Here is a 12,604-nt window from a genome sequence, read left to right as displayed (position 1 = left end):
TACTGCTAAATGTTAAGAGACCCTGTTACAACTCATAGGCACAGTAACTAACATTCCTAAAAGGGAAGGGAAATAAGAAAGGTCAAAGGCACATGGGATTTTCCTTTAAGTCAATGCTTGCAGCTTGGTACTCATGGAAAATTCCCTGTAATAAACCATCGCCTAATGTAGAAGACAGTATCTTGATAAATCTGTTTGCTACTACCTCCTTCACAGCAAGAAGAGTTTAACAAAAAAACTTTATAACTTTCCTCCTTCTCAGCTCTACTGGACACCAGCCATTTGCTTCCTGTAACCTATAGCTATTTTTATCCATTTTTTCAGGTTTTTTTTTTTTTAAAAAGAAAATCTTCATAGAACTCTTCCAGAATGTAAAAACTCATTTTGATAGAACAAACTACTTCATCAAATGTCCAAAATACTAAAACCAGGCATGTACATATTTGAAAGTTTATGCAACAAAAGGGTAACTACAACAATCCCTTATTAAGAAAAACTGGACATGGAACAAGACCATGTTTAGTACTGAGCTCGACCACAGAAAAAGAGAGAGTTCATACTAGTGAAGTCAATACCAGCAAGGTACCTCATTTATTTTTCCCACACTTTGGGACAGATCAGACTAAATCCTCAACAGTTGTTTGCCTGACCAGTCTTAAAAACTGAATTTCATCATCTCTCTACATCACGTTTCCAAGTGTCTCACTAGGAATTTTCCTCATTCAGAGCATAGTTCTCAAAACTGGTGTATGCTGGTCATCCAGCACAGAGCTTTACAGTATTAAATAATAATCTCCTCTGACTCTGTGTGTTATATTAACTTAACCGAGAAAAGGCCAGCTTTGAGCCACTCGGTTGCCAGTTTGCTCTCCCAGCTACACTTTCTCCTGCTTTACTGCTGTAACTCTTGCACTGTGCATTTGATTCCTCTTTTCCACATACAAGACTTCTATATTTGAGGTAAAACACTTCATTTCTACCTGATCTCTGGAACAATGCAGAAATAACTCCTTTTGGCATGTTCTAACACCTAAAACCCTTTATACACAAGTTCAACAAAAGCACTAGACTTACTTGTATGCTAACAGCAGCAATAAAGACATTTAAGCAAACCAGAAAAACATACATTTTTTTTCCTATCCAGCCATGAAATGCAAATATATTTTCACCTTAGAAATGAATCACACAGGACCACAGAATACACAGACAATTTTATTTCTACATAAAAATGTATATCCTATGCTTGCATATCAAATGCAAACATTAAGTTTAAGAAAAACTCCAAAAGTGATGTTTAACTCGTAAGCTGTCACAAATTAAATACATCATGTTGTTCTGCAAGTCATAAAACACAGTGCAACATTGAGGTTTTCCTGTATTATTGCTCACATCACCATGAGATATTGTTACAGGCTGGACTGCTTTCAAAGAAAGTCTCAAATGAATTCTAACTACTGCAGACAAGTGCCATAGATGCAGTTTTTAAATTTTGCATTAGAATGAATCTACATGTGCTTTAACAACTTTATATATATATATATTTGAACACCTGCATTACTTTTTGGTTTTGTCCTATGACTCCCAATTTTCCTTAGCTCTCAGAACAACACAAAAAAACCACCACCTGCTGATTCCTTTTCCACTCTGGAAAACATGAACATGCTTTGGAGAACTTGGGAGAGAGAAGCTATATTGACAAATAAATGAAACACATCTGCTGTAACTCTCCTCTCTTATACATAAAGATAAGAGATTAAGACTGCTGAAATACTTGCAGGTATTAAGGGAACTACTCTTTCCTTTCCCTCACTCCTACAGTACATTTTATTCCATTACACTGTGAAGCATGCAAAGACAGGAGAAAGTTATCACAATTTTGTAAGTGAAGTGAAGTGAAACATTAAGTAGTTGCCTGCCACTTCTTTCAAGAACTATGTGGCAGGAACAAGTTTAGCTAATGCTACCCATTTCAGCATCAGCCAAAAGGCTACCCTTCTTTTCCTGGAAGCCAAACTAGCCAAAATATTTACATTTTCATAGCAAGCATCATTCCCAGCTAGTTCCATATTGTAAAAAAAAAAAAAAAAAGGACAAAAAATACTTACTATTCCTTTTTGTCCTTTTGGAAAAGAAAAAAATGAGCAGTGTTCTTATAAGCCAGATTCTTTAAAACAGAAAAAAGAATTATATTAAAATATATTACTGTAACCATTTCTGAAGTCATTTAGCAAACAGAAGACTTACCAGATGAGATTTAACTTTTGAAAATAAAAAGAACAGAAGTCTTCAAACAATAGTTACACAGAAAACTACAAATTAAATCAGCACCTTCATCTAAATAAATCCTCCTGCCTATTAAAATCTAACCAAGTATTACTATATGTAGAAATACTAAGGAAGCAGCAGCAGCAAGTAACATCATTGCTTGCCAAAATGTTCAGTGGGAACTTTTGAAAACCAAAGTATGTGCAGCTAGCTGAAAATTACTTAGTCATCACTTCTTATTTGATAGATTTATGATGCATGTTATCTAGAAAACCAAGCTTACCAGCTAAGGCCCAAAATTAAGACCCAGCAGATTTGTGGGAAGAATTCAATACCAATGAAACCCACGAGACACAGCTACTGTACCAACGCCCTCCTGAGCAGAGTTAACCAACCTGACTCCTGGCGATTGTACAGAGCTCTCAAATCACTCAGTTTCCACAGGGTTTCGGCTGACTTGGCTCAAACAGAGCAGTTCATCTGTGTTCAAGGTAAAGTTAAACTGATCTGACCATTTCACATTTGAAAGGTTCTCTGAAATCATCAGGACTCCATTTGTTCTAAAGCTTAGAATTGCTTACAATTATTAAGTTGATGCTTTTCCTGGCAAGTTATTTGGCCTAAGCCAAGAGGCAAATCTCATACCTGAAGCCCTTCCAAGCACCTTATCCAAAACCCTCCTAGTGCCAAGCACTATATAATAAAGCCTAAAGTAGCAATGTCTCATTTAAGAAAAAAAAAAAAAGCTTAAAGATTAGAAAGGGTCTGTGAATAACAGATAGTGTGAAAAAGCAGGCAAAAGACTTCAAATAGAGTTTCAACTTAATTCATAAGAACATCGTTTGCATTTATACAATGGCTGCCCAGTTCACAATGCTTTCAAGTATTAACAACACAGCCTGAGTCAGGTAAGTTAGACAAGACAACTGGAATGCAAGAGTAGCCTATCCAAGGTCAGAGACACAGAGAAAGAAGTTTAACACTATTCCACATTCAAAGGTGTGCTGTAATACCCACTTGAAGAATATGGATGGCTTTGCCTGCTTATGCCACGCAAGATGTCTTTTCATAAAGTATCAAAAGAAATAAATGTTTTATAGGGTTTCAATTGCTTTTAAGACTGTGTTACACAGGCAAAAACATTTCTTTTTTATTGTATGCTTAAAGAGTCTTCTACCTAAAACTGTATTCTAAGCTAAAAGATGTATGGTAGGACGTCATGAAATAAAACATTTCCTCCTTAAGAATTTTGAGGTGAAAGTTTAATAGCAGACCATTTCAGAGCAATTTTATAAAATAAAAACACATTTCTCTGAAAAAATCAGAATATGCAAGATGAAACAGACATTAATTCAAATGAAAATCATTTCAAGAAGGGCATCCTTCTAACATGCTAATATATTTCTTCAACTTCTCAGATATTTCAATATACACTTAAAATTAATGATGTTATATATTCCTGGAATTTAACTCACTCTACCAGCATCAGTAACTTGCTGAGACCCTGAGGGAATGACCTAAGGCAGAAATAAGTTGGTGACTGACTGCAAGCTAGAAAAGGCAGACACATTCCAGTTTGATTAGGGCTGAAAAAATCTCTAGAGCTATTACTGGGTGGCCCCAGGCATTCAGCGTGAAGTCACCTCTTGACCGAGAACAAAGACAAGCTGGCAGCTGCTTGCCATTCATATCTGCCAAAAAAAAGCTGAAGGGGAATCTCTTAAAAATCAGATAAACAGTTGCAAGTCATAAGAGAACACCAGGCTAATTCTGAATGTTAATAAGTCAATATCTAAATCAGAATTTCATAGAAACCCACTTTTCAAAGAAAAAAAGCAACAACTGGAGGACAAACTAGAAAAAAATCCAGTGTCAAAATCCACACCACAGCACTAGAAGCCATCACTTGCAGTGTTTTCATTTCTACAGGAATCCTAACACACCTCAGTGAAGGGAGGCTGGTGATACTTCCTCAAAACAAGCCTTCCCTGTTCGCATGAGCGAGCCTCTCATGCTAACAAAGACTTTCAAATCCTTGTCCTTAAGAACAAAACCAATTCATATTGCTGCCAAAGATTAATTTGAGCTGTAATTTCTATATTAATCCTTTCCAGTCAAGACACTGCTGCCCATGTATCTTCTCCACAGGATATCACAATAGTAGCATATTAGCATATTACACACAACACAGTATGACACACAAAAAGCATCAAGTTTGGGGTTTTTTTTTGCATGTTATGCTAGCTGACCCATACTAATCAAACTTACAAAGCCTTAAATATTTACATTTAACTTTGACTTCCAAGCCTAAAGCTAACTGACAAGTCATGTTATTATACAAAGATGCTTTACAAATATGGACAGTATTTATGATGTTCATTTCAGCAAATCAGTATTTGCACTGCGTTCCCCATTGCCAGGAAAGATGCTCAGCAGGCTGCTTCTCCTCCTTGATGGTCTGGGGGAAGGGGACCCAGGGAAGCAGCTGTTTAGTGAAGTGGAAGCCCATTTTGTTCATTTTTAGAAAAGCAGCGTTCTTAGAAAACAAAAGCCACTCGCAAGGATGAGCAGCCAATTAGCTCAGCAGAACAAAAAAGTAGATAGTACCTTCTCCTATTCACATCCAAGTACACTAGGATATTTTCTGGTCGAAGAAAACGGTCAGTGATTTTCCAGAAAAACAGCTAATTATGTAAAACTAGTCCTCAACATATTTAGGGTCATGACCTTTCAAGTCACTTCTGTGTTAACAGTCACCTAATACGTAAAAGTAAGTTTCTCAATTCATTGTATTTTTTTCCCCGATTTTATACACTGCATTTTACATAGAGGTGACATACCTTAGGTCACTTTCATACAGTAGTGTTACTTTTTCAAATAGCAGTAGAAATAAAACAAGATAATGCTCTTCTGACTATATTACAATACCTTGCAGCTGTTCAGATGCAAGTTTCTCTCTAGCCCTAGTATAATTTTGATAAGGCAAGTAATTTTAGATGCTAAGTGTCTGCATAACTACTCGGATTTATTTTAAAAAAAAAACCAGCAAGTTATGACAACTTAAGGATTGTCAAAAGTAAACCCAAACCCCTGCAGAGATCTATTTTCCATCTCCTTTTTTCAAAGAGACAGCTACTAGGAAAAAAGGGTGTATTTACTTACATCAGTGGAAATGCAAAAAATGGAAGTGTCATAATCAACCTTGCAGTCCATTCATCAGGAAGATACCACAAATATACAATTAAGCAAGTGATAAGGTAAAGAAGTGAAGAGTAGAGAAGGAGCCTTCCAACCCATAGTTTCTGCAGCCTCTGATTTTTTTCTCTGAATTCTTCTAATGCTTGTATTTCCTGTAAACAAATCATGTTCAACCATATTAGTGAAATTAATAAGTGGTTTTACTAAGTTGTCTTTAAGTGTTTGCTAAAATTAGCCACAGCAATTTGATACTTGATTAGAAAAGTCAAGCAGCTTTTTGAGAAATGACAATATTTGCCCAAAGATAACTTTCACAGCATAAATACATCGCCCTATTAAGGTTAGGATATGAGCCACTTGCACCGTATTAACAGTAACACAACACTATTGAGAAGAAATATTACAAATCAGCACTTTTATCTATTTGTAATGTGTTAGTATATTTGGGACAAGCGGAAAACGCTAATATCTTACAAACATACTTTGTGTCCTAAAACTTTCATCAGGCACCTGCAGAATTTCAAATGCTTCTAATAGTTTTCTACTAACGTGGGAAATTGCTGAAACCTTTCCATCATTTCACATGTCTTTATTTCAGTATTTTCCTCACATTAAGAGCAACATCCTGAACACAGAATGGTTTGGGTTGGAAGGAACCTTAAAGATCATCTAGTTCCAACCTCTCTGCCATGGGCAGGGACACCTTCCACTAGAGCAGGTTGCCCAAAGTCCCATCCAGCCTGGCCTTGTCTGAATTATATTTTTGGCATATTAGTAAGTAATGAAGCAATGCTCTGCTATGTTACCATTTTGACTGCATTTTAAGTGACAACATGAGTACTCACACTTTCATTAAAAGGAAAACAAAAAATATCAACGGCATATTTCAAAACGGTTTTCCCACAGAGTACAGACATCTGTCACAAAAGCTGGCTAAAAGAAATCACAATTGATTACTGGACCATCAATACAGTTATTCTGTCCCTAACCTTACTTACTACCACTATAACTACAACTCTTACATTTGAAACCATACATTGAGGCTTCTCTAATGAGCCTGAGGAATGGAACTTCGCATTAGTGACATTTTCCATTACATGGGAGTTTAACCACTAGTTATAATTGAATTGTGTAATCAAGCCAACTTCACATTCATTCCCATTTCAGGCTCTCTAAATAAATATTTAAACTGTAGTTTCTTACTATCTATTCTACAGTATGGTGGTGGTTTTTTTAAATGACTAATATTAAGGGAGAAAAAAGGTAGCAGTCAATCTGAAACTCAGAATCTCTAGTACATCCAAATGGAGTAATTATCAAAATAATTTAAAATTCCATGACAGCATTCTACCTAATGTGAAAGAAGCATATGGCCAGCAAAAAGGAACCATATTTCTAAACAAAAATCAAACAAACATCCAGAAAGCAAATACATACCTTATCCAGTTTTTCTAACACTTCTATGGTGGAAGGTTTTGCCTGCTTACAAGGGCAAGAACAAAGATGTTACTCACCAGAAAAAAGTCAATATTCTGAGGATTACTGTATATTAACAGTTTCCTAACTAAAAAAACCCACCCATTCATAATAAATTAATATATTATCTGTCTTACATAAAGGTAAGAAGTTTTCTAGTATAGTAGTGACAAATAGAAGGGACTGTAATGAATCACTATTTAACAGCTGGTATTACTATTAACTGAAGGCTCCTCTCCTACACCACAAAAGACAAAAACCTACAACACGTGTACAGCAGTAATGGATGTGTAGGTGGGAAGCAAAGCAAGGAGTGAACTGATGAGTGGAGAGAATGTGCAAAACAAAGATAATACATACAGGAAGCCCTAACCTGAGAACTTAAGGTTTTTATTACTATTAATTCCACACAAAGACACATGCTCCAAATAAATTATAAGTAACTGCAAATAAGTGTTATCACCTCCAGTAAAATTCCCTTAGCAGCACCTTGGAATCTACCTTCTAGGGATCCTTCCTAATTTCTCAGAAGTACAAAGCCACCACCTTTTCCCACCCTTCAGGCCACAAATTCAAAAACCATAAACTGCACTGCATCACCATGAAAGTGAGTTCCTTTCTGTTACATATAACTGACTTTTCACCTAAACTTTTGCCTGTAAAGAAGTTTTGTATGGGAGACCCTGAAATCAACTCACAATGACTCACACCTGCCAGGAGAGTAGTCAAAAACCTCATGCCTCTTCTTCAAATTCAGTACACCTTTCAATAATACATAAGCCAATAAAACCAGTTAGGAAGAGAGACTTGTATAGGTATGAGTAGCTACCAAAATATTTGTTGAAACAGACACAATGATACACTGAATGTATCTATTTCGACCTAAAATAGGCACCAATCTTTCAAGTTACACATGCTGCTGTATCTAACCCAATGAAACACCACAAAACTATTTAGATTCACAGGAGGAGTTAAAACTGTATTTTTATAAGCTAACCAAACTAGTGCCAGGCCTGATACTGCAAAGGAAATAAAGGACAACCACACCATTTCGCAGTTTAGGGATTTGTCAAAGAATATTTTTGGTCATTATGTCTCACTACTGGACTTTTAAGTGACATATTAATGGGAAAAGTTTAGCACCAACATTCAGACAGCATTAACAGTCAACCAATAAGCATTAAGAAACATGTCCTGCATATTCCCATCTTCTAGACTAAAGATTATTATATTGTTACATGATTTTACTTACCCTCCATCTTGATATTAATCCACCCATCTTCTATTGTGGACAAATGTTGGCAGAGTTATCAGTCTTCTACAGGAATTCACAGCTAGAAGTGAAGCATTAAGCACTTAGGAGCAATCTAACAGCATAGTCCAAGATTCACAAATTTATTCTAATATCTACAGGATACAAAATATCACATGAAGCCATTGCCTAGTTATCTACCTATGTGTTATTTTAAAATCCAGCCTTCTGTTTCATAGGCCATCTTGTAAGTCAGTTGATTAGCCCTGATATGGCCAAAGTTATTTTTCTGGTTAAATATTTCCAAAGTAAGAGGGTCCTCAAAAACAGAAGCACAAAATAACTGCTAAAAAAGCCACCAAAATCCTCCAGCAGAAAAACAATTTTGAAAGTTATTAAGCAGGATTATTTAAGAAACTGATTTCCAATTATTTCCTCTGCTGCTCATAAGCATAACTCTCAATGTTCCTTTTCAGCTGCCACTCCAGGCATCCAGCATTAATACCCTACTCTTCATGAGAAAGCTCATCTCCAATAAATCTACTCTCTCTTCATGCTCTCATCAAAAAGAATTTACTGCATAGCCCTATTGTTCATCCTTTATATGCTCAGTCTTAAGTTCAAATGGATTTCACTTGCTTTAGGAAAGCACTGCCTTGGCAGGTCTTCCCTCCACACAACACACAGTACAGTCACTGGCACATCAAATGGCCCCAAAGCAATTCCACGGATGCAAAAGTAGCTCAACCTCACCCTACACAAACCTGGAACCCAGGAAGAGCACTAATTTGATGATCTGGGTCTAGGTTCCTGAAACAAAAGCATAGCAACTTTCCATCAGCAGGTAGCTGGAACCTTAGGATGGCAGAATTTCCCTCCAGCCACTTAATTTAGAAGTTTTCACACAGTGAATGAAAAAGTGATCCGTTCAAAGCAACACCAACAGTAAACCAACGCTCAGTCGCAACTAGGGCTCAAACTCTTTTAACCCTGGAATGAAACAAAGGCTTCTAAAAACAAAGCACTGATCCAGCTAGGCAGGAATATAAGTGGTTATCTTGTTTACTGAGATACCTTTGGCCAAAAATTGAAAGATAAAGAAACCTAATCTCAATCCAAATGTCTTCCCAAATTGTCTGAAACTGTCAGAACAAATTAATATAATATAGGATACACGTTGCTCACTACCACAAACACTACTGTAGTATGGTAACCTCTTCACTCTTTAAGAAAGCCAAGGACTTCTGAATCTGGAACTGTAGGCCCTACGATTTCAAAAGACAATCCTTAAAGATAAGGAGATCTGGTTTTGAAATGCCACCAAAATGAAGCTAAAACAGATGGACGAATTAGCTCTGCTGCTGTCATATTACCAGCACAAAGGGGTGAGCTACAGAAAAAGTACAATCACCCCTTGGAGTCTTTAGTAAATTCTCAAAACAATCACTACTACAGCAACTCACTTCAGTAGAACAGTAGCAATATTTTTATCTTTCAAACACGGAATATTACTGTTTCCTAACACTAAGAATTTTATACAATTGTCACTTTGCAGTTACAGGCAAGTTTTTGCATGACGATCATTGCAGTAGAACTGAGCAGACGCTTTCTTCACAAATCTTTCTACAGGGCCAGATAGCATCTTTATTGCAAAACAACACAACAGCTATGTCAAACAGCTGATCAAGAAGTTTGTAAACTTAACACATGGTTCCCAAATCTAGTTTGCTTCCATAGCATTGCCACTGCTGTTAGGAGCAACGGCAGCTCTGAGTTCCGGAAATACAGAGACATGGAGATGCTCCTGTTGGCCTTTTTGTGTGACATTTTCCTTCAGGCCATAGTTTGAGAGCCTCTTCAGTAAAGTGTTAGAGGATCTTTTGGGCACAGGTTATCCATGAGCCACTGATGACACCGACCTTTGTCAATAACACATTCACAGTGCTACCTCTACATATGTTTTTCAAAACATCTGGCAAATACCTGGAAGGGAAACAGGTCTGGCAAGTGTCATCGTGTGCATAATTTTACATGAATTATGATGCTGACAGACTTTACATATACAGCTCTGTAAGTCAGTAAGATTACCAAAACCCTTCCCAAAGAGGTATTAAGGGATTAGGGCCACCAGGTTCACATTTATAGTTTAGTCACCAAATCCTTAGTTCAGAGATGAAGAATTTTCTATGGTTTCTATGGGGTGCCTCAGATGTCTTTCCTTCCTTCTCCTCTTTTTGACACACCACCACAAATTGCCTTCAATTGCTTCAAACTCTCCTTGTTCCTCCACACCTGTTACTCCACATATCTACCACTAATATCCTACTGTTCATGGTATGAGTCCTTCTTCCTCAAGTCTCCTTTTCTATGCTCCAACCATCTAATTATTGCACAACACTTTTTCCTCCTAAAGACCGCACTTCTTTAGCGCAGAGCTGTCCTTTCCACTCACTGCTGTAATTGGACTAATTTCCACAAACATTGTCACTGATTTAATACACAAATAATATAGCTGCAACATTACTTAGCCCTAGGTTTAAAATAGACAACAGAAGCGTTAAAAACACAATGTAGAAGCATAAGAAAACACTCTTTCCAATTTTATTATCTGAGTCTCAAAAAAATGTCCTGATAGCATCTCCTCTATCTCAAAAATACAGAATTCAATTAGCAAAAAGCAAAGCAAAAGTGCCACAGTAAGACTACCAGAGCAGAAAAAGTTTCTCTTTCAAAAGCAGAATGAATCATGCACAGTTACAGAAGTCATCCACCAACCTAGTCAGCCAGATGGAGAAAATAGTTTGATGATCTCATTACATATTTATCAAGTCAGTCCCAAATTTCTCCAAGCTTGTTGATGTTTTAAGATGAAAAGCTCTCCAAAAAGAAATCAAGGTCTTCAAAATAAATTTTAATAACTGACGTGCTGAAATTCAAGACTAAAGAACATCAAGACAAGTCATAGTAAAAGAAGGCAGTTAGAAACTTGAAATCAGGCTTTGTGTACAGACATACAGACCCTTCCCCTGAAGGAAGGTGGAATGCTCTTTAAATGAGGTTATTTGTAAACCTAGTGACTTCATTTAATGTAAATATTTTCAGATATCTACCATTACAAAGAACACAAGTTCTACTTTTCAAATTGAATCTCCACTTCTGCTCATAAAGTTTCCACCCAAAATTCATATTCTCCCACAATCTTCTGACCTCAGAAACATCCACAGTGACCATAAAAAGTTTCTCCACCTATAAACGCCGTGGACAAGGGAATAAGCAAAACAAAATCAGGAGAATCGCCCAGCACCTACTGGTAGCCTGTTCTAGCACCTCTCAGCTAAAGCAGGACAGTGAGTTTTGTTCATTTTAAACTTCATTTTCAGCTGTTTCTGTTTGGAAGCACCCTATAGAGGTCTTATGCTTTGTAAAGTCTTAATTAGCAAGGCAAATTAGCTCCCACACAGAGGCTCCAAAGCGAAGGAGCAAGCAGTGGGTGGGTCAGGCGCTTTTTTTGAAGCCCAACCTTGCTTTGAAGCCTGCGAGAGCGGCCGCCAGCGGCCCGAGCCCCGCGGGCAGGGGCACAGGGCCGCTCCGCTCCCGGCACCTGCCGCTCGAGCCAGCCGCCCGCTGCGCCGGGAAAGCCCCACGGCGCCGCCGCCTGCCTGCGCCCGGGCGGGCGGGGAAGGCGTCCGCCGCCCCCTCCCCGCACCCGCTTCTTCTCCCGAGGCAGCGCCCCAGCCCGCCGCCGCCCCGCCCCGCAGCAGCCGTCCGGCGGCCCGCGCCGAGGCGGGAAAGGGTGGGGGCACCGGCCGCCCGCCCTGCGCCGCTTCGGCCCTCGGGGACGCGGGCCCAAGCTGGGCCACGGGCAGCGCCGGGCGCCCCTCTCCCGCCGCCCCGCCCACGGCGGAGCCAGTCCCCACCGCGGAGCCGCTGGGGCCGGGCCGGGCCGGGCCGCTCCTCCCCCGCCAGCACGTACCTGCCGCGGGCCGGGCCGCGCATCCCGCCACCGCCCGCCGAAGGAGGGGCCGAGAGGCCGCGGCTGCGCTCCCATCAGGCCCCGCGCCGCCCCGACAGCCAATGAGCGCCTTGCTGCCGCAGGGCGCGCTGGAACGGGGAGGGGCGGGGCCGCTTTGTGAGGCGGAGGGCGGGGCGGGGCCGGGCCGGGGGGGTCACGGGGCCCGGGCCGTGCCGGATGGGGGCAGGGGGCCGGGGGTAGTGCCGGGCCAAGCCGGCGCGGCGGGTGTCGGAGATGGTCACCGCCGTCTCGCCGCCGCCACTGGCGGGCTGGAGAGGCCGACCCCGTCCTCCTGCGGCTCCGACAGTTATTTACAGCAAAAAAAGAGTGTTTTAGGACGAACACTTGGGAACACGAGGGTGGAGCTGCCGTGGGAAGGTTTGCAGCGGCCTCCTGGCACT

General features: G+C 39.8%; 1 protein-coding gene across 4 annotated transcripts in view; it reads right to left on the bottom strand.

Moving 5' to 3' along the window:
- The window catches only part of LNPK (lunapark, ER junction formation factor), a 60,052-nt gene extending 47,795 nt beyond the window's left edge, over nucleotides 1-12,257 (bottom strand). For 2 of the 4 annotated variants that reach the window (XR_010606395.1, XM_065637894.1), the window contains exons 1-5: nucleotides 12,165-12,257; nucleotides 8,192-8,273; nucleotides 6,901-6,945; nucleotides 5,428-5,615; nucleotides 2,106-2,164 (exon numbers count right to left, since the gene is read on the bottom strand). Coding sequence is in view for 3 of the 4 variants with exons in the window: in XM_065637894.1 (XP_065493966.1) it covers nucleotides 2,106-2,164; nucleotides 5,428-5,615; nucleotides 6,901-6,945; nucleotides 8,192-8,218 (319 nt within the window). In the remaining variant the exon portion in view is untranslated. Of the gene's footprint in view, nucleotides 1-2,105; nucleotides 2,165-5,427; nucleotides 5,616-6,900; nucleotides 6,946-8,191; nucleotides 8,274-10,966; nucleotides 11,131-12,164 lie in introns of all 4 variants that reach the window. The other 2 variants (XM_065637895.1, XM_065637896.1) reach the window with 2 other exon arrangements.
- Nucleotides 12,258-12,604: the final 347 nt, after the last annotated feature.

The sequence above is a fragment of the Caloenas nicobarica genome, chromosome 6 (assembly GCF_036013445.1).
Source record: "Caloenas nicobarica isolate bCalNic1 chromosome 6, bCalNic1.hap1, whole genome shotgun sequence".
NCBI classification, from domain to species: Eukaryota; Metazoa; Chordata; class Aves; order Columbiformes; family Columbidae; genus Caloenas; species Caloenas nicobarica.
The sequence above is the reverse complement of the archived record's forward strand: the minus strand, read 5'-3'. Positions and strand labels throughout refer to the sequence as shown.